General features: G+C 58.6%; 1 protein-coding gene across 1 annotated transcript in view; it reads right to left on the reverse strand.

The window, feature by feature from the left end:
* The window catches only part of VAV2 (vav guanine nucleotide exchange factor 2), a 175349-nt gene extending 168878 nt beyond the window's left edge, over positions 1-6471 (reverse strand). Inside the window, exon 1 of the mRNA XM_052648088.1 lies at positions 6268-6471. Coding sequence (XP_052504048.1) covers positions 6268-6471 — 204 coding nt within the window. The remainder of the gene's footprint in view (positions 1-6267) is intronic.
* Positions 6472-22286: the final 15815 nt, after the last annotated feature.

Genomic DNA, 22286 nt, shown 5'->3' on the forward strand with positions numbered 1-22286 from the left:
AACCGCAGCCTGGCTCTCCCCAGCCTCCGGGCTAAGAAAGGTTTTCATATTTTTAAATGGTTAGAAAAAAAAATAGTTAATTCGTGACAAGTGAAAAGTATCCGAAATTCACATCTCCTCTACCGGCGCACAGACCCCCCACTCCTTCACAAATCATCCAGACCGCCTTCGCCAAATGAGGGCAGAGTCCAGTGTTGGCGAGGGGACCATCTGGCCCACCAGGTCCGGAATATTTACTACTTGGCCCTCGACAGACAGCATCTGCCAACTCCTGATCTGGGAAGACAGGCGGCGGTGGCCGGCTGGGCGCCAGGGCAGGAGCGGGACCCAAGGGGCAGTCAGGAGAGAGGTCCACCTGGGCGTCACCCCAGCAGCCCTGCCCTTGTCCTGGGAAACCTCGGCCGCAGGCACGGCCCGGACACAGGCACAGATGGCGGGGCCGGAAGGCACCTGGCTGCCCGTGAGGGGCCAGCCGCGGCCGTGTGGAACCTCGGGGCCAGAAATGGCTCCAACGAGGCCCCAGAGTGGGGTCACCGTGTGGCTGCCTCCCCTGGTCAGGCCCTGGGCCCAGGCACAGCTGAGTCCTCATTCCAGCACCGACACGCCCCGCTTCCAGGCCCCAGGCCACACACGGACACCACGGGTCACCCCTCAGCACAGCCTCCCGCCCGGGACACAGCAGTGCTCTCCCCGCCCGCCAGCGGTCACCCCAAAGCCGGGGGCTGTCATCTGCACCCACAGCACGAACAAGCCACGTTCCCCCGCCGCCAGCCCGTGCCCACCCACGACCAGGGCAGGGGATGCCCGCCAGCCTTCCCTGCCGATTCCAGACCCAGGCCTCAGCCCCTGCCCTCCCCTCCGACACACACACCCAGGCTGCAAGCGCCCCTCCCGCCAGCACGTCAGCGCCCGGGGCGCCCCGCCCCCGGCCTCTGCGCTCCCCTCCCCCACACCAGCCCGGGGGCACCCACTGGGTGCCCACGGACCCCGCCACCTGGAAATGCCAGTGCTCAGGAAGTCTTCGGCATCACCCCCCTCAGGAGCCTTCCCAGGCATTTGTCCTAATTGCCCTCCTCGCATGAAATTTTAATACCACAGATGCACTGGGTATCTGCTCTTTTCTCTCGGTACATCTGCACTTGATGCAGGAAAAGAATATGCCTTCTTCATCCCCACAGATCTGATCTCTGGCCCCTTGGGCGTGGGTTACGCACAGTGTAGTCTTAGAATTAATGTGACGCAGTTCTCTTTACTTTTTTAATACGAACACCAGGAATTTTTTTAAGAGATGGATGTGGCTCACATTTTTCTACTTGGCGGCACCGCTACAGACAGAAAACAAATAGAAAGGTGAATGCGTGTAGCCCTGTGTGCACAAGACACACACACACGTCTGTGTTTACTTGGAGCACACGCGCACACACTGCCCAGGTCTGAGCGCTAAGCGGAGGCAGGGACACCACAGCAGAGGTGTGTCTGCAGCCAGATCCCAGCTTCACACCGCAGACCCGGGGGCCCTTACACCAACGGCTGGTTCCTGAGCTGGGACAAAATAAAACACAAGATGACCTCAAGTATCTTGTGCTAGGAAGGCGACAGAGCTCAAAAAACGGTGGGAACATGTCAAAAAGACACACAGAAGCAGCTTCAAGCAGCGGCCCCTGGTCCAGCCTGAGACCATCTGAGCATCAAAATGAAGAGTGATGGTGACTGATGGGAATCCACGGAAGGGAAGAGGAAACCACAACCAGGAGCGGCAGAAAGAGAGGGAGGAAAGGAAACGGGAAGGGCAGAGACGGGGAGCGAGGACCTGCTCAATGCACCTCCCGGAGAACATTCGCGATCTACACGGGGAGACGGACACCGTGGCGTCGAAGGGCTTCAAGCTGACACCCCCAGCGAGAAACCCCGCACCCCCTGCAAGACAGGATCCAGAAGGCACCGCGTGGCCGCTCCACCCGCTCCAGGTCCAAAGCCTGAATCCGACACGAGGAACGGGTGGCTGAACCCAAAGGCAGGGACATTCCGCGACAAAAGGGAAGCTTCAAAAGCGGCAAGGTCAGGAAAATCAAGGTGAGGCGGATCGGCCGGCCTGGCCCCCAGGTGGACCCTTGGCTGAAATGGGCGTCTGTGGAGACTCGGGTCCAGATTCGGGTGGATTCGGTGGTGGCAGCCTCGCCACTGTCTTCTGGGTCCGGGGGGCTGCGGAGGGGACCTTGTCTGTAGGAGACCTGTGGCGGTGCAGGGCGCCAACAACCTCTCACGGGTGTCAAGACAAGTTCAAAGTCAAAGCAAAATCTGACTTAGCAGAAAAGGCCCCCTTGCTTCCCCGGGAATGGGCCCTCGTCTCCCTGCTCCCCGCCAGCCCGGGGGCCGCACCCCGAAACCTTGGGAACCGGGTCTCCCTGCCTGCGCTCAGGGACTCTCCGGACACTCAAAGGGCACTTCTCCATCCTCGGGCGCCTCAACGGCCTGCTGCGCGTCCGGCTCGCCGGAAGCATCTCAGAGCGGGGACCAGGCGCCTGCCGGGCTGTGCTTCTTTCTCAAAGGAAGGCTCAGAATGACCCAGGAGCAAACGGGGGGACGGCTGTCAGAGGCCCAGAGACCCCTTGGGAGGGCTCACATCACACGGCCCTGGGGAGGGAGGGCAATCTAACCAGCTCCAGGGTTTGGAAGGGTGAGCAGCGAGCGTGTTCTGAGGGATGCTTGTCACTGAAGCAAACCATGGGGAGCGCAGGGTCAGAGGTTCACACTGGGACACGAGAGGCCAAGGGCCAGGCTCGCAGCGCTACAGGACAGGAGGGAGTGAAATCAGAGCCGGCTTCCTAGAGGAGGTGGCTGCTAGACTCAGCTCCCACAGGAAGACGCAGGCCAAAAGCAGGGGCGGTCTCCCAGCATGGGCCCAGCGCAGGCTTGGGGGAGGAGGAGGCAGAGGGGTTGGCATGAGGAAGGCTGGAGGTGTGGGTTGGGGGAAGCCCTCTCTGCTGGCCCTGCGGGCTGCCTCCCCAGCCTGTGTCTCCGAGCAGGAGGCTGGGCGGCTGGTCCCCAAAGGTCGAGACTAAGGACTAAACACAAGGGCTGGCTGCTGGCATCAGCAACCTCAGGACGCCATAACCCAAGCTGCTCGGGACACACAATCTCGTCTTCGGATCAGCAGATTGTGGCCGTGCCTAATTAGTTTAATTAAACCCAAGGTGGCTGCCAGGCATTTTGGATTAAAAAAAAAAAAAAATTAAAGCACACCCTGCCAGCTCCAGAAGGGCAGGACAAAGGAGCAACCTGGGGCTGCCTGAGAAGCCTTCCTCGTTCCTGGCTCTCTCTGCACACGGGAGACACTCAGGAAGTGCACACGGCTATGATGCGTCTTCAGGGCCAACAACCCAGCGGAGGTCCACTCTAATGCCCTGAGAATAGGATGTCACCTGTCACAGGAGAGGCCAGAGCAGCATTCTGGAACGAGGGGACTTCGGGCAGGCCTCTGGGCTGGCTGGGGCCATGGAGAGGCGCGCAGGGGCCACAGGGAGATGGAAAAGGGCCCCGCCCACTGGCCAGCAAAGTAGCCAGACCCCACAGGAAACAGGCAGGCACGCCCCGCCCCACCCATGGAAACAGACACACACCAGGAACAAGCTGAGAAGCAGGCCTGGAGCACCCGTGAGAAAGCCAGGAAGAGGCCAGAGAAAAGGTTTCTGAAATCAGAATTTATTTAAACAGTCCTGAAAGGGAGGCCCAACCTCATGTTTCCGTTTCACCACCAGTTACCTGTGTGACCTGGGGCAAGTCCCTCGCCCTCTCTGAGATGTAGCTGTCTGATTTATGAAACACGGGTGGGGACTTCCCCAGCGGCTCGCTGGTTAAGAACTCGCCTGCCAATGCAGGGCACACGGGTTCGATCCCTGGTCGGGGAAGACCCCACTTGCCACGGAGCAACTAATCCCATGCGCCTAGACCCCACGCCCCGAAACAAGAGAATCCATTGCAGTGAGGAGAGGGGCACATACACACGCGCATCACAACAAAGAGCTGCTTGCTGCAGCCGGAGAAAGTCCACGCGCAGCAGCAAAGACCCGACGCACCCAAAAACATAGTAAGACAGGAACAAGGGCGGCCTGTGCCTCCCAGGACGGGCAAGAAGGCGCAGCTGCAGTTTTCTTGGGATGCAATCACCACGGACCAGGAGGACCGCGTCCTCTTCCCTCCTCCGTCTCCGGCACGAAAGAGCCCCAGACAGCAAAGAGCAGCCACACAGACAGACCCCACGCTCCTCTCCCAAACCCTGCACAGCCAGGCGTGGTCCGCAGAGTGTTCTTTACCTGGGAAGACACAGACAGGGCTCCCCAGCTAGCCCAGGTTTACGGAGCACCCACAACCAACCCCGTGCCAGCCACAGACATACAAAAGCCAGTATGGCCAGCTCCACCCTCCATGAGACGACAGGCATGGGGGTCCAGCCGTCAGCCACAAGGGGCCACGCCTGCCCAGGTCCAGGGAAGACTGCTGACGTTCAGTTAGCGCACAGCACTAAGGACGTTCTCCACCTTCCTTCGTGGAACCCTCCATCACGGCTGTAAGGCGGCCACTACTGCCGTCCCCACTACACAGATGGGAAAACTGAGGCCCTCAAAGCGGTCACTGGCAGGAGGCGACGGTGCCCACCTCACTAAGAGCACTCGCCCGTCGGGCCTCCCCCCAGCCCAGCTCCCCTTGACGCCCCTTCACCCGGGCTGGGGTGGGGGGTTCCAGGGACCCCAGGAAGTCTCTGCATTTCCAGCACTGGGGCTGAGCCAGCTACCTACCAGTGCCCAGCGGGACGGGGGTGGGGGGGCCAGCTCCAAGACCCAGCCCTGGCTGTGCCCCTCTGCCAATCAGCTGGGGGGGGGGGGGGGGTTGGGCAGCCCTGCTGCTCACAGCCAGAGGCAGACACTCCCGGCCCAGCTCTGCCCCCAGCAGCTCCTGCTCCCCTCAGTTCCTCCAGCCCTAAAACGGGTCAGTTCTTCCCAACCCCCCAGGGAGAGGGCTGGATCTGTAAGAGCACCCCGCAATCAGGGCACCCGGCCCCAGGACCTGGGGCTGCTCAGCACTGAGAGGGCCCGGGTCAGCGCTGGCTTCAGGGAGCTTGGGGCCCTCCCTGGGCCATGTGCCACCGTGGAGCGGGAGGGTGGCCCCCTGCCCCCTCAGGACTCCTCTTTGTCAGAGGCCACACTATCCTCCTGGGGGATGGGGAGAAGGAGTGCCCCCATCTCCTTGGAAACGCGATCACAGCCAAAGGGCAGAGGGCACACAGTCCAGCCTGGAAAAGCAGTGACTCATGCCATCCCTCCTCCCCGGCTCACTTCGGATGTCACACTTGTGAAGGGCCCTTGTCCATCCAGGCTTGCCGAGGGTCACAGAAGAGGGGCTCTGCTGCTGGCCTGCTGCGGGATGGCCCCCTCAGAGGTGCTGGGGTGGGGCTGAGGGGCCAGGAGAGCAGGAAGCAGCCTGCCCTCTGCTTCAGTCTTCACCAAGTTCCTTAGAAGCCAGAGAGGCAGCTCCTGCTGGCCAAGCAGACATTTTCCTGCCTGCCTGCCGGGCAGCCACATGCGCCTCCGCCGCGACAAAGGCCACGCTTGAGGGTCCTGGGGAAGCCACGAGGGGCTCTGGTTCCCACCGAGTTGCACGATCCCGGGTCGCGGCGCTGCCTGCTCCCTCCCACGGGGGTCAGGAGGAGGCTGAGGCCGGCGAGGGGGCGGCCCACCCGCTCTCCCGGCGGCTACGGCTCCCGGCTCCGCCGGCCCCTCCCGCCGCGCCCCGGGGCCCGCTGCCTGTCGGTTCGCCTTCCAGGGCGTCCAGCCACCAGGCGCAAAGCCAAGGGACACTACGCCTGAGGAGGCCACCGGCGCGGCCGGATCTCTGGGGTCCGCAAGGGCCGGGACTCGCTGGGTCCCGCCGCCAAGGCCCAGGAGGGAGAGCGGCGGTGGTGAGCGCCCCGCCGGGGCTCGACGTGCCCACATTCCCGGGAGGCGCGGACCCAGCAGCGGGCGCTCCCAGGCAGTGCCCGGAGGCGGCAGGGGCGCGCCCCGGGCTTGGGGGACTTTGGCTAACTTCGTGCCTCTGGGGATCGCCCCTCGGAGGAGCCGGCTCCAAGGCCCGGGGCGCGTCTACTCTCGGCTCCCCGTCCAGCCGCCCGCCGACGTCCCCGAGGCTGCTGCTGCGATCCGGGCCCCGGGGCCGCCCGGCGGCGCGAACGGCCGCGCACCGGGGCCCCTCCCGGCGCGCCCGGACCCTCACCTGGGACATCTGCGGCCGGAAGTTGACGTCCTTGAGGTCGATGGAGCCGGGGGAGAGGTTGTGCAGCAGCTGGCACAACAGGACGCCGTCGCGCAGCGCCTGGGCCAGGTCGAAGACCACGGCCGAGGGCCAGACGACGCGGTGGTTGGGCGGCAGGACCCTGCAGTCGATGAGCCAGCGGCCGCATTGCCGCCACTGCTCCATGGCGCCCGCGTCCGCCGGGCCGGCCAGCTCAGGGCCGCGCTCCGGCCAAAGTGCGGCGGCCGCGGGGCATCCCGCCCGCCCGCGCGGGGCTCGGCGGCCGGGGCGGGGCTTCGCGCGGGCGGCCCCGGGGCCCCCGCCGCGCCGCCGCGCGTCCGCTCCTCCTCCGCCTCCTCGGCTCCTCGCCCACGTGCGGTCGCGGGGCGGGCGCCGGGCAGCCGGCCGGGTCCCCCTTCACACACGCAAGTCCCTCCAGGCCCCGGGCCGGGCTCCGCGCAGCCCACCGCCGCAGCGCCCCCCGATCCGCGCCGCCCGGCGCCTCATTCTGCGCTCGGGGCGCCCCGCGGCCGCCGCAGCTCCTGCCCCGCCCGAGACAAAGGCCCGGAGGGTCGCTCGCTCCGCGCGTCCGGGGCCTGGGCCGCCCTCGCCGCCGCCGCTTTGTTCGCCCCGCCTTCGAGTTCAGCGCGCGGTGCCCGGCTACCCGACTCTGCAGCTCGGCGGCTCCGGGGTGCAGGGGGAGCGGGGGCGCGGCCCGGGGCGGGGTGGGGGCGGCGCCAGGCGCGCCGGCCCCGCCCCCTCGTCCCCCACTTCCTGCCCCGCGGCCGCGCTCCGAAGTTGCGCAGGGCGGGGGCAGCGGCGCGGCCGCGGCCCCAAGCCCGCGGACTTTCTCCGAGAGGCACCAGGACTTTGGGGAACCTCTGCGCCCCGGGCGCGCGACCTCGCCTGTGGAGTGACGGCCGGTCGTGGTCTCTGCGCCCCTCCTGCGTTTCAGGAGGAGCTCAGGAGGTGGCCCTTGTCGCGCTGGGGGCCTCTGCGTGGTCCTTCGGGCAGGACAAACCCTGGAGGGGGCACAGGCTAGGCGGACTCGTCCGGCGCCCTCTCGGTCCACGAAGCGGCCCTGGAGGAGAACTCGAGGCGGGAGGCACACGGGCCAGACACTCGCCCAGAGCCCCTTCCTGTCCTGTGCCCTGGGCAGGGACCCGCAGGAAAGCCCCCGATCGCGCACAAAGGCCGGGATTCCCCTGTTCTGTAACCCAAAGGCCTGCCACTGGCAGCTGCCCAGAGGGCAAACCCTGGCGTCGGAGATGGAATATGTGACATAGTAGGTGGGAGAGAGGAGAGGGGACGCAGCCAGCCCCGGCCCTGGGTGGCGCCGCCTCCACGCTGGCTGCGGGGTCCCCTGACCCTGCCTTGAACTCCTTCCTGGGCCACGCCCTCTGGGGGGGAGTGGGTGGGCTGTGTTCCCAGCAGCTGGCCTCCTGCGAAGGTGGGCGGACTTCTAGGAAGAAAGTCTGGCAGTGAAATGATGCGGATCCTGGCTCAGCTGTCAGGAGACCCGTTCTCAGCTGGGTGAACCTGGACAAGTGTGATCCCCTTGCTAAGACCAGTGCATTCTTGGGATGAGGGTGGGGGTGACCAATCCTTGGGCCCCCCACACTTGGGTTGAGCCCTGGGGCAGCAACCGGGCAGCTGCCTTCCTGACCCAGATTGCCTCTTTTTCTGGCATACCTGGGGCAGCAGCCAGGGCAGGGTGAGGGTCCGCTGCTAGCCAGCGAGGGTCCCCTGAGGCCCCCTGCCACCCACCCCCCATTCTGGGCACTGGTCTCTGCAGAGAGTCAGGCTGGCCCCTTCCCAAACCGAGGAGGAAGCACGGGGACCCCAGGCAGGTTCTGGCCCATGGAGAGAAGTGAGGGAGGGGCTAGCCTCCCCGGGGCACACCCCCAGACCCCACCCCAGACCCTGGCAGGAGTGACATCAGGCCAAGTCGCTGTCTGGGCGTCCTTCCTTCCAGGAGGAAGCAGGTGTGGCAGCTTCGTGAACACGGACAGGAAAGAGCCAGCTTGAGACGGCTGGGATCCAGCCTGCCTCGCCCCTCACAGCAGGCGGATTCCTCCAGCATCGCCCTGAGAAATCACCAAGTGGGGACAGGGCCAGAACACGGCACCTCCCGCCGCTCCTCATCTGAGACACTGCAGGGCACCTTCCCCTGGCAGGACCCCTCCCCCCCACCATAGAATGGACAGCCCCCTCCCTGTGGGAATCGCTGGTGAGGAGGGGACAGGCGTAGTTATCCGGGAGCTCTGCACAGTGCTGGGGGCGGAATGGGGTGCTCCTTGGGGTTCTCACGGCTCCCCGTCTTCCCCCCTGGACAGGGAACCAGCCCTTAGGAGAAGCCTCAGCTGGGGACACGGGCAGCCCGGCGCCAACTGCACGGACGATCGTCTGGCGCCCCCTGGTGGGTGCGGTGGGCACTGTGGCCGCCCGGCTGCCCCCTGGCCAGGCACTGCCCCGCGCCCACAGGATCGTGTTTAGCCCGGAGGGGAGGCAAGGCAGGAGACCTGGGCCTCAGCTCTGCGTGTTTCTGAGCCAGTCCCCGCGCCTTCCTGACTCCCGGAGACCTAAGGCGCTCCCTAAGGAGGACTGGCCCGCCCTGTGGACCTCACAGGGTTTGGAGGAGGCTCTGAAGTGGGGGGCTGGGTGGGACCGCATGAATGAAGGGAGCCTGATGGAGCGCTTCCAAACCCTCGGGGCGGGTGTCATGAGCGCGGCTGGGCCGTATCAAGTCAGAGGACGGCTCAGGGAGAGGGGACACCGTTCCGAAACGTCCTGCTGGCAACCACCCCCTCTCAGACTCAGCTGCTTCCCAGACGACCCTTGGCACACCTCCAGGGGGCACAGCTCCCATCACGCTCCATAGAGACAGCGCCCTGGGGAGGAGCCCACGGCCTGCAAGTGAGCGGGGTCCTCTGGAGGTTGCACGCGGGGCTCCCAGGCGGCTCAAGTGGTTAAGAATCCGCCTGTGATGCAGGAGACCTGGGTTTGATCCCTGGGCTGGGAAGATCCCCCTGGAGGAGGGCGTGGCAACCCACTCCAGCATACTCACCTGGAGGATCCCCATGGAGAGAGGAGCCTGGCACCTGCAGTCCATGGGGCTGCACAGAGTCCGGCATGACTGAGCGACTAGGCACGCGTGGCCCACCGTGATGGCACATTTCCTTAGCAAGACAGGCCTGTGCTGAGCGCTGGATGGTCCACAGGAGAGGCAGGAAGCTGGGAGTCCCAGCCCAGTGGCATAGATGAAGCCCACAGGGCAGGGAGCCACATACCTCAAAGTAGGGACGGAGGGTCACAGGCCCCCACTCTCTGGGCCCCTCGGCCTCACCTGCAGCACCCTGGACCCCTCCGGTCTCTCCTCAGCAGTCAGCAAAGACCCAGTCAAACCTCGTGAGGCCTTGTCACTCTCCTGCCCAGACAGGGACACTCCGTGGCTCCTCCTCACCAGAGATGAAACCAGATGTCTTCCCAGGCAGGTCCCACGTGGCATGGCTACTCTCCCGATGATCTCACTTGCTGCAGCTCCGCAGCCTCACCCAGCGGTGCCCTCACCCCAGGACCTTTGCACCTGCCGGCCTCTGCCTGGGACTCTGGCCCGGATGCCGCGTGGCTCGCACCCTCTCTCCCTCTGTGACTCGGCCTTCTCCACACTTTTCTGTGGCTCCGTCTCATCCCCTTAGATCGTCAGCTCTGTGGTCACAGGAGCCATCTCTGGCCTGTCCCCAGTCCACTCCCAGCCCTGCAAACTGGGCTCAGCCCATGGTAGGTGGTCAAAAACGCTGTTCAATGGAACCACAGAGGGAATTCCCTGGCAATCCAGGGGTCACGACTCCGCGCTTTCACTGCCGAGGGCAGGGGTTCATTCCCTGGTCAGGGAACTAAGATCCTGCAAGCTGTACAGCTTAAAAAAAAAAAAAAAAAAAAAAAAAAACAAAACACCAAATAAATAAACCAACAGCTCAGCAAAGCACTGCCACTACAATTTTAAACTCTGGTATCTCCTTTCATAGAAGTCATAAATGGATTCACAGGTTTAATCACTAAGCTGTATAGTCTATTGATCCACAGTGCATCTCACTGTCTTTATGTGAATCTGAAACATTACACTCCAGGAGATTAGCACTGACTCTGCATTTCATTCTAATTATTTGTGACTGGAATCGCCGCTCCCATTTCTTGAGCGCTACATGGCTGGCCTGAGGGCTTTGTCTGGTCACCTGGCCTCTGCTAAGCCTCACAGTGAGAGTAGTCATTATTGTCCTGAGTGATTAAATGCAGAAACCCAGCACGCTGGCAGCTGCACAGTGTCAGCCCGCGAGGCGCCAGCAAGCCGGGTCCTCACACCAGGCCTCCCCGGCCCCTGCTCCTGCACCCCGATGTGGCAAAGGGTCTCCACGCCTGGAACCGAAAGCCTGTGGTTGACATGTTGGTTGGGATGGATCAGAGAGCAGGGAGACAGGAAAATGCTACGTGTCTAAAACACGTAGATCCTAACTCAGCATGGAACGCAACAACCTCAAAAGGCCGGCACACACGCAGACGCTCGCACATGCGTGCACACAGACGCACACACGTGTACGTACACGCTCGCACATACACACATGCACATATACATTCGCACGCACTCGCACGCACATACTCGCACACGCACACTAGCACATGCACGCACATACTCGCACATGCACACATGCTCGCACACGCACGTACAAGCCCACACGCACTCACACGCTTGCACAGGCACACATGCATATACATGCTCGTCACATGCACGCACACACATTCGCACACGCACGTACACACGCAATGCTCACACATGCACATGCACGTGCACACACGCACGCACACGCACATGCACGCTCACACATGCTTGCACGCACATGCTCGCACACATGCACGCACACAGTCGCACACTCACACTTGCATGTACACACTTGCACACGCTCGCACAAACATAGCCACTGCAGAAACGGGCACAAGCATGGTCGGGGCAGCAGGGCTGGCCGGAGGGTGGCTGCCGTGGACCCAGACTGTGTCTGAACTGAAGGAGGGCAGGGTATGGAAGAGCCACCAGCCTGGAGCTCCTGGAATCTGGTGGCTGCGGGATCCAGGCGACCCCAGAGAGGGCACCCCATTTCCACCTCACGTGGAATGACCATCCAGCTTCAGGCTGTTGTTGATCCACTGTCAGGGGACGGGCCTGCAGCTCGAGGACGGGCCCGAGGTCAGGCCTTGGCTTCTGCTTCCCCTTGATCGCATGACGGCTCCAGGGCAGCAACACCCGCTCTGTGTGTATGTGTGTGTGTGTGTGTCTGTGTGTGTGTGCCGGGGGTTGTGACCTGAGCCCACAACTGCTGCACAAGGCCTCCTGAGTTCCCGCGGAGCCCCCTGATCAGTGGGAGAGCTCATTGCTAGGGCGGCACCGGGACTTTTCTCTAAACAGGAGCCTGGGGGGTCTCTCCACATGTTGGCTGTGGTGCAGGCTGAGTAGAAGGACTGTCCACGCAAACCCAGACCCTTCCTTGCCACACACGCGTCCTCTGAGAGCCAGGGGGTTCCTCAGCCCAGGTTTCCCCCAAAATCCCAGGGCTGCTGCAAGGTCTCAGGGCTTCTTACCAACAGGGCCCTTATTCTCCAGCCAGGGTCCAGCTTCTCCTGCAAACACCCCTCTCCGAAGCTGGAGTCCACCCACCCCTCCGCCACTCCACCCATTCGACCCCCCACCCCCCCACATCCTCCACCCAGAAAGCATTTACTGAGCCCTGGCCTTGTTCTTAGGGGAGAGGAAGCAAATGTTTTGACTTTTCCCAACATGACTCGGTGAAGGAACGATTCTCTAGTCCAAACCACATGAACACACACATTTTGCACATTCCATTTGTAGCTACATCACGCAAGTTCAGCTGTCACAATTTCCCGGGAAACCATAGGTGTGGAAAAAGACCATCTGGCCCGCCGTGGAGTCAGACTGCACCCACGGAACCATTGGCTGCGGGCTTTGGAAGAGGCAGAATACAGGCATTTTACCTCTTGCTGCTTTGACTTACGATGCTGTGGTCCATGGGTCATGCCTCCAACTGCGACCTCTGACATCTCACCTCCAGGGCACATCACACTCCCTGTCTGGGAACCTCTTCCTTAGAGCCAGGCTCAGGCTCAGGTGCAGGGTGCTTAAGGCTCTAAGGTGGGGTGGGGGGCGGTGCATCTCCAGGACTCAATTCATTTTAGACGTGAGGCTGAGAAGTTGGGACTTGGGGCAGATCCTGGATTTCTGCAGCACCCTTTTCATCATGACCCCAACAGGCCACCTCAACGAAGGACAGAAGTCCAGTCCGGCCGAGGGAAGCCCCAAGCCCCAGGTGGCTGGTTGTGGAGTGGTGTTCAGGACACAGTCAGGGAGAGCCAGTTAGGGTAGGTCTCCCCCTGCCCTGCCTGAGTCCAGTCCTGCCCTTGGCCCCGGCACAGCCAAGGGAAGTGCTTGCTGGACCCTGCTTCTGGGCCCAGCAGGAAGGCTCCAAACCCTAGAACGCGCCCATCGCCCCACAGAGACAACCATGCCCCTCAGCTGCCCTTCCAGCACCCTGCCCACTCCAGACCTCGCAACTGGTAACCAACTTTCTGCCTCCATGGATTTGCCCCTTCTGGACATTTCATCCAGATGGAATCATGTAACACCTCGCCTTCTTTCACTCAGCATAATGCCAACGTTCATTCTCATTGTTGTGTCTATGAAACTTGTTCTTTAGTCGCTAAGTCGTGTCCAACTCTTTGCAACCCAGTTGAACTGTAGCCCGCCAGGCTCCTCTGTCCATGGCTTCTCCCAGACAAGAACACCGGAGTGGGTCGCTGTTCCCTCCTGCAGGGGATCTTCCCGACCCAGGGCTCGAACCCACGTCTCCTGCATTGCAGGCGGATTCTTTACTCTCTGAGCCGCCTGGGAAGCAGCCCATGTAACTACTGTGTTATTTTTTATGGCTGAGTGATAACTCCTTGTAGGTGGAATCCATTTCAATAATTCACTTTATTTTCATCCATCTGAAACATTGTCGTTTCAACATGTAATCAACCTCAAGACTTACTAATGATATATTCTACATTTTTCTTTTCATGTTAAAGTCTTCAAAATCTAGTGCGTATCTTATACTCCCAGCACATTTCAGCAGGAACACTAAATTGTCATCAGAAATGCTCGATCTGTATTTATTGAAGTTCAGAAAATGGATCATTGAACAATAGATTCATGTACTCACGTTGTTTCAAATATACATAAAATTTTTGCCCCAAACTGAATTGAGCATGCAAGTTTAAGTTAATTACAATTGAGAAAAGTGAAAGTGTTAGTCACTCAGTCATGTCCGACTCTGTGTGACCCCATGGACCCTAGCCCGCCAGGCTCCTCTGTCCAGGGATTTCCCAGACAAGAATATCAGAGTGGGCTGCTATGCCTTCCTCCATGGGACCTTCCTGACCCAGGAATCAAACCCAGGTCTGTTGAATTGCAGGCAGAGTCTTTAACACCTGAGCCACAGGGCAGCCCTATTTACAATTAAACACAATTCAAACTTCGACTCCCCTGTGGGACAAACCGCATTAGAGACTTCAGGGGCCACATGTGTCTCGTGGCCGAGGCCCTCTAGAGACAGGCCTCCATTCCCCTGAGCCGTCCCATCCGCGCCTCCTGGGGAGAGGGCTGTGCTGCTGGGAGCCTGCTGTCCTGCCCACTGCCAGCCCTGCAAGCCACGGGCCACTTCCACCCCCGGGCCTGGTCGCAGAGCCCGACCCAGCTGGCCTGGCCCTCCCGGGGCCGCCACTCCACGCGGTCCTGCTCATGCCCTCGGCCACGGCCACTGCACGAGGGTCTGTCCTTTGGTGTCAGTGTGTCCACCCGGGCGGAGTGCTGGCATCTCCTCCTCTCACACTTTAACCTGAGCCTCGTCAGGCGCCCGCTTACGGCACTTCTGGGCGCCCACCGTCTGCCCTGCCTTAGGCCCCGGGCCTCCTCTCCGCCGCCCCCCAGGGTCCAGAGGTGGGTCACAGTTCTCAAGCGCCATCCCGCCTTGGCAGCCTGTGACACCAGGGGCCCCGCGCACCTGGGCTTCCGGCAGACGCAGCCTGGATTTTTTTTGTGGCTGCCGTCAGGACAGGTCTGTGCCGACGCCCAGCCCGGCCGTGTGCCCTGCTCCTCCTGCTAGCCTGGCCGGCAAGGGGCCAAAGCCGGAGTCAGGAACAGCCTGATGGCTTCCTAGGTGCCCCACCCGCCTTTCCTTCCAGACAACACCGATCCTGCTGTTTCCCCAACCCCACTCCCAACACCACTGGGGGCCAGGAAGCAGGACAAGCAGCTACGACGGACCGGCTGGCCCCCGCCCGCCGATAGCAAGAGCCCCACTGCCGGCAGAAAGTGGGATGAGAAGGGTGCCTGGCACGGGGCAAGGATTGCAGAACTCTCCCGGGTGGTGAACCAGGGCGGATGCCCACAGAATGGAAGGTGCCGGGGGCGGGGGCGGTATCTCAAGCGTTTGAATGGTGTGTGTGAGTCGCTTGGTCGTGTCCGACTCCTCTGCCCATGGGATTCTCCAGGCAAGAATACCGGAGTGGGTCGCCACGCCCTCCTGCCAGGGATCTTCCCACCCCAGGAATCGAGCCGGGGTCTCCATCTCCTGCATTGCAGGCGGATTCTTCTCTGTCTGAGCCACAGCGCGGAGAGCAATTAGGGGAAGCACGGAAACCTCGGCTGCCGCGGGCAGCTGGGAAAGCAAAGTCTGTGAACGGCTGAGGGATTCATCGCCGCTTGAGGCAGAGCTAGAGCAGCCAGAAAGGGACGTCGTATAAGGGGACTTTGTCCCCTGGAGCTGCAGGGCAGGAAGAGGGCGAAGGCCCCGGGAGAGCTGCAGTCAGCCTGCTTCCTGCCTCAAGACCAGGGTCCTGCCCAAGAACCGCGGGCTGCAGGAGACAGCAGGGGGCGCTGAAGGACAGCCAGGCCTGCGTGCGGGAGCCCACCCGCCACGCTCCCGCTGGAGCCTCGGGCCAGCAGAAGTGCCCATACTCCCCTTAAGGGCTAGCCCGCCCCTGCCTGAAGACCGTGAGGCCTCCGCCTTCCGAGATATCACTCCTCTGCTTCTGGCCTATGGCGTCTTTGAACATCAGTCTGTGTCTGCGACTAAAACAGAGGAATCTTAGCTTTTCATTCTCTTTTTTGCAGAACCATTTAAAAAGGACCCCCCACAGCAGCCACGCACTTCCCTTTCGGGCACTACTACTGTCTGCCAGAGCCTGCCCTGGGCCTCTCACTCAGGGAAGCGCAGGAGACGGTTTACTGAGCTGTATGGCCCCTATTCCAATCCCTAAGAAAGGCAATGACAAAAAATGCTCAAACTACCGCGTAATTGCACTCATCTCACACACTAGTAAAGTGATGTTCAAAATTCCCCAAGCCAGGTTTCAACAGTACGTGAACTGTGAACTTTCAGATGTTCAAGCTGGATTTAGAAAAGGCAGAGGAACCAGAGATCAAATTGCCAACATCCGCTGGATCATCAAAAAAGCAAGGGAGTTCCAGAAAAACATCTATTTCTGCTTTATTGACTATGACAAAGCCTTTGACTGTGTGGATCGCAACAAATTGTGGAAAATTCTGAAAGAGATGGGAATACCAGACCACCTGACCTGCCTGCTGAGAAATCTGTATGCAGGTCAGGAAGCAACAGTTAGAACTGGACATGGAACAACAGACAGGTTCCAAATAGGAAAAGGAGTACATCAAGGCTGTATATTGTCACCCTGCTTATTTAACTGATATGCAGAGTACATCATGAGAAACGCTGGGCTGGATGAAGCACAAGCTGGAATCAAGATTGCTGGGAGAAATATCAATAACCTCAGATATGCAGATGACACCACCCTTATGGCAGAAAGTGAAGAGGAACTAAAAAGCCTCTTGATGAAAGTGAAACAGGAGAGAGAAAAAGTTGGCTTAAAGCTCAACATTCAGAAAACGAAGATGATGGCATCCGGTCCCATCACTTCATGGGAAATAGATGGGGAACCAGTGGAAACAGTGTCAGACTTTATTTTTGGGGCTCCAAAATCACTGCAGATGGTGACCACACCCATGAAATTAAAAGACGCTTACTCCTTGGAAGAAAAGTTATGACCAACCTAGATAGTATATTCAAAAGCAGAGATGTTACTTCACCAACAAAGGTCCGTCTAGTCAAGGCTATGGTTTTTTCTGTAGTCATGTACGGATGTGAGAGTTGGACTGTGAAGAAAGCTGAGCGCTGAAGAACTGATGCTTTTGAACTGTGGTGTTGGAGAAGACTCTTGAGAGTCCCTTGGACTGCAAGGAGATCCAACCAGTCCATCCTAAAGGAAATCAGTCCTGAGTGTTCATTGGAAGGACTGATGCTAAAGCTGAAACTCCAGTACTTTGGCCATCTGATGTAAAGAACTGACTCATCTGAAAAGACCCTGATGCTGGGAAAGATTGAAGGCAGGAGGAGAAGGGGACGACAGACGATGAGATGGTTGGATGGCACCACTGACTCAATTGACATGAGTTTGAGTAAACTCCAGGAGTTGGTGATGGACAGGGAGGCCTGGTGTGCTGCAGTCCATGGGGTCGCAAACAGTCAGACACGACTGAGCGGCTGAACTGAACTGATGGCCCCTACTGGGCGTCCCAAGTGGTGCTAGTGGTAGAGAACCCGCCTTTCAATACAGGAGATGTAAGATACTCGGGTTCGATCCCTGGGTGAGGAAGATCCCCTGGAGGAGGGCATGGCAACCCACTGCAGTATTCTTGCGTGGAGAATCCCATGGACAGAGAAGCCTGGCGGGTTCGCAGAGTCAGACACGACTGAAGCGACTTAGCACAGCACACACATGGCCCTTTTTGTCCCATCTGCTAAGAAGGCTGGATTTTCATCGCTTTCAGCCGCAGCCTGGCCAAATCCCAGTCCCAGTTTCCCTCCCTCTTCCCTGAGCCAGTTTCCAAGTTAGGGTTTAGAGCGGGTTGAACAGCGGCCCCAAAAGCACTGTCAAACTCCGAAGTCTGCAAACTGTGACCTTATTTGCCAAAGGGGGTCTTTGCAGATGTAACTAGCTATCTTGAGATGAGATTATCCCGGATTATCTAAATCCAGTGACAAGTGTCGTTATTAGAGACGTGCAGGAGAGACACCGGGAGATGTGCAGAGGCCAGGGTCTTCCAGCCGTGGAAGACTGAGGCAGAGACGGGGGTCTCTCTGCCAAGGGGAGGCCAAGCCTTGGCGGCAGTCATTGGAAGCTTGGAGAGAGGCCTCTGACGACAGCCTCTGGACAGGGTAGGTGGGGGCGGGGGCCCTGCCAGAAATTTGGGTTCCTGATGGCCAGGCGTGGAAAATCTTGAGAATCAAATACATAATGAAGGCCATTCACTGAAAGACATCTAAATACATTCAAATTCAGGAGGTCTTCTTGATAATATTTTTTAAAATCCCTGACTTAAAACACAAAAATCCCTTTGGAAGTTGGCAGAGTACCAGCTCATTATTCCACCGCAGTTCATGGTGTCACAAAGAGTCGGACGCAACTGAGGGACGGAACTGAACTGATAAATAATGAGAAAGGGTGCAGCCCTTGTTCTGCCTCTCTCTCCTGCATGAACTGCATTTCGGGGTAACCGGAGAGTCGAGGAAGGGGCTCCCCTGGAGGCTCAGTGGTAAGAATCTGCCTGCCAATGCAGAGACAGTTTCGGCCCCTGGTCCGCGAAGACCCCACGTGCCCCGGAGCAGCTAATCCTCGCCCCACAGCTATCTGAGCCTATGCTCAAGAGCCCGGGAACCAAACCGAAGCCCATGTGCCCCAGAGCCTGAGCTCTGCAAGCAAGAGGCGCCACCGCAGCGAGAAGCTCGAGCAGCACGGCAGAGAGTGGCCCCTGCTCGCTGCAGCTGGAGGAAGGCCCGCAGAGCCGCGGAGACCCAGCACAGCCACAAGTGAACGAACAAAGAGTCGGCCAAGAAAGTCCTTCCTTCAGGAGAATTCCAGAAGGCAGACGCAGAAGGAAAATCAGAATTGGATCATCCCTAACTTGCAATCCTTAATGAGGAACGGACCTCAGTTACGATCATTCTGGGCAGATGAAGTTATCCTGTGAAAGGCAGTGGGGGGGATTTTCATAATGAGTAGGTCAGGCTGCCCACAGCCAAGGTCAGCGATCAATGCGAGCAGTGAGAGAGAAGCACCCAGTGCGGTCCTTCCAGTCTCATGATGCGCTGGGACATCCACAGCACCACTCGTGAAGCAGCCTCGCTGACAAGTCAGACCTCCGTCTGACCAAGGCTGAGCGCTACCTGCCCGGCTTTCAGAACACGCAGAGGAGAGCAGGACGCATGGGTGATGCCGGGGGGTCGGAATTCAGCCCGATCCAGGATGCAGACGGGCTGCTGAGACACGATCTGTGTCTCAACGAGGTGGCTAGGGAGAAAGCAGCTGGCGCGGCACAAAAAGAGGCGTAAGGGGAAAAAAGAGGCGTAAGAGCCGTGGAACCGACGCTCGGCTCATCTCTCCTGCAAGTTAAACACGTGGCAACATGTCTCAGACAGCCAGCAAACATCAACACCGACCGGACGTCAGAGATTGGCGGAGAACTGTTACGCCAGCATGTGACCCCGTCACCCTGATTCTGTGTGAAAACACCAACAAGAAACTCCCTGGCAATGGCGACGGTCCAGTGGTTAGGACTTGGCATTCTCATTGCTATGGGCACAGGTTTGATCCCTGGTCAAGGATCTAGGCCCCTGTAAGGCACACAGAGCAGCTACGGAATAATAATAATAATAATAAAGGGCATATTTATGGGGAGATAACATGAGGCCTGGGACTAGTAGGTATCACTTTTTCATGACCTGTCATTCACTTTTTAAAAATTAAAACTTGTTTTTGTGAAATCTGACCTACAGGACCATGCATCAAACATGAAGGGGCAGCTTACTGCAAAGCTGTCGAATCAGGACCTACGTAACCAGGGCCAGGTCAAGGGTCAGAACTGGACAAGCGGTTCACTCCCTCTGTCTCTGTGACTCAGCCACGTTTCTGCACGTATCCGAGCTCCCTCCTCTGCACTGTGGTGAGTAGTCCTCTGTGTGAACACGCCCCCAGTGCCTCCCCCCATTCTGATGACGATACATGTCGGGTGAGAGGAAATTATTAGTCGCTCAGTCGTGTCCAACTCTTTGCAACTCCATGGACCGTAGCCCAGCAAGCTCCCCTGTCCATGGGATTTCCCAGGCAAGAATGCTGGAGTGGGTGACAATTTCCTTCTCCAGAGGATCTTCCCGACCCAGGGATCGAACATGGGTCTCCTACATTACAAGCAGATTCTTTGCCATCTGAGCCACCAGGGAAGCCCCTTAGAACATTTCAGCCTCCTTAAAAACAACCCCAGGGACTTCCCTGGTGGTCCAGGGGTTAGGAGCTCCCCTCGCGGCTCAGATGGTAGAAGCATCTGCTTGCAATGTGGGAGACCCGGGTTTGATCCCTGGATGGGGAAGATCCTCTGGAGAAGGAAATGGCAACTCACTCCAGGACTCTTGCCTGGAAAATTCCACGGATGGAGGAGCCTTGTGGGCTACGGTCCATGGGGTCCCAAAGAGTCGGACAGGACTGAGCGGCTTGACTTTCACTTTTCTTTCCAGTGGTTAGGAATCCACTTGGCAACGCAAGGGACGCAGGTACAATCCCTGGTCAGAGAACTAAGATTCCACAGGCAATTAAGCCTGCACACCTCGACAAACATCCAGGAAACCCTACCTCAAAACAAAGAAAACGCAACCTTGGACCTATAAGCTATGGCCCTCCATTCTCTCCCAGCCTCCGCCTCAGCCTTTGTTGTTGTTGTTAAGCTGTGTCGGACTCTGCGACCCCGTGCACTGCAGCACGCCCAGCTTCCCCAGCCTCTCCTATGTCCCAGAGCTCAGCCAGATTCATGTCCATTGAATCGGTGATGCTGTCTTATCATCTCATCCTCTCCTTCTACCTTCAATCTTTCTCAGCATCAGGGTCTTTTCCAGTGAGTCAGCTCTTCGCATCAGGTGGCCAAAGTACGGAAGCTCCAGCTTCAGCATCAGCCCTTCCAAGGGATATTCAGGCTTGACTTCCTTTCTGATTGACTGGCTCGACCTCCTTGTAGTCCAGGGGACTCTCAAGAGTCTTCTCCAGCATCACAGTTTGAAAGGATCAACCCTTTGGTGCTCAGCCTTCTTTATGGTCCAGCTCGCACATTCCCAGCCCGAGGAAGCTACGAATCTACTTCCGGTCTCCCTGGTTCCCTGTGCTGGACATTTTAGATCAATGGAATCGTACAGCAGCCTCTGGTAACTGACTTGTCTCACTCTGCATACTGTTGGTAAGATTCATCCATATTGAAGCACGTATCAGTTTCATTTTTCAAAAATTGACTGAACAGTCCTCCATTGCATAGACCTACACTGATTCTCAAGCGGTTGCTACTGGTTTGGCCAGAGATGGTCAAGGGCTTGGGAAGAAAAGGATTGGGAGCTTGATGACAAGAAGATCTGGAGAAGAGACCCGGGACGGACTCAGAAAGGACACAGATCATATCTGTATTTCTGGTGGACACATGTCTCCGAGGCCCGTCCAGTGCGGAGGAGGCTCTCGATATCAGATGCACACAGGATGAGACAAATGTGTCCCCCCCACAGCCTGACCACAGGTGGCTGGGAACCAAAGGGTGGAGCTGGGAGAGGCCCTCCAACAACGCCTCACATCAGTTCTAACTCTGCCCACATCTCTGAGCTCTGATGCTTGGAAGGGGAGTTCTCAGGGTGGGGTGGGGGGCGGGGAGAGGAATGGACCCCCCAGGGAGAACATCAGTGGCTCTTTGATGTGGAAGATGAGCCTGCCACTTAAATCTGGGCCTCCTGATACCAACCAATCAGAACAACTGGGGTGATGAAGCCCTAATACCAAGGAGCAGGTGAGTCATTGCTTCACAAGGGGTTGAGGGCAGGAAGAACTATGTTGAGAACCCAGAGGCTTCTCCCCAGGACATGAGCATGTTAGGATTTCTACTAGCAGTAGCAAAGTTCACAGAAAGTTGTAGTCACCAAAGACAGACAGATAGACAAACGGGCAGACAGACAGACAGATGATAGATATAGACAGACACATAGATGGGTAGATGATGCAGAGAGAGACAGGTGAGATGGACAGATAGATAAGAGACATAGACAGATTGACAGGAGGACACTTGAGAGTTAGTGCCCTTCAGGAATGCAGATATAAGTCACTCCACTAAACAAACCTCAACCAGCTGAGATGCTGCTGGAGGCAAAGGCAACCCCTCCTGACTGTTACAGAATCAAGCTCAGTTCAGTTCAGTCGCTCAGTCGTGTCCGACTCTTTGCGATCCCATGAATCGCAGCACACCAGGCCTCCCTGTCCATCACCACCTCCCGGAGTTCACTCAGACTCACGTCCATCGAGTCAGTGATGCCATCCAGCCATCTCATCCTCGGTCGTCCCCTTCTCCTCCTGCCCCCAGTCCCTCCCAGCATCAGAGTCTTTTCCAATGAGTCAACTCTTCGCATGAGGTGGCCAAAGTACTGGAGCTTCAGCTTTAGCATCAGTCCTTCCAAAGAAATCCCAGGGTTGATCTCCTTCAGAATGGACTGGTTGGATCTCCTTGCAGTCCAAGGCACTCTCAAGAGTCTTCTCCAACACCACAGTTCAAAACCATCAATTCTTCAGCACTCAGCCTTCTTCACAGTCCAACTCTCACATCCATACACGACCACAGGAAAAACCATAGCCTTAACTAGACGGACCTTAGTCGGCAAAGTAATGTCTCTGCTTTTGAATATGCTATCTAGGTTTCCTTCCAAGGAGTAAGCGTCTTTTAATTTCCTGGCTGCAATCACCATCTACAGTGATTTTGGAGCCCCAAAAATAAAGTCTGACACTGTTTCCACTGTTTACCCATCTAT

This window comes from Budorcas taxicolor, chromosome 11, assembly GCF_023091745.1.
Source record: "Budorcas taxicolor isolate Tak-1 chromosome 11, Takin1.1, whole genome shotgun sequence".
NCBI lineage: Eukaryota > Metazoa > Chordata > Mammalia > Artiodactyla > Bovidae > Budorcas > Budorcas taxicolor.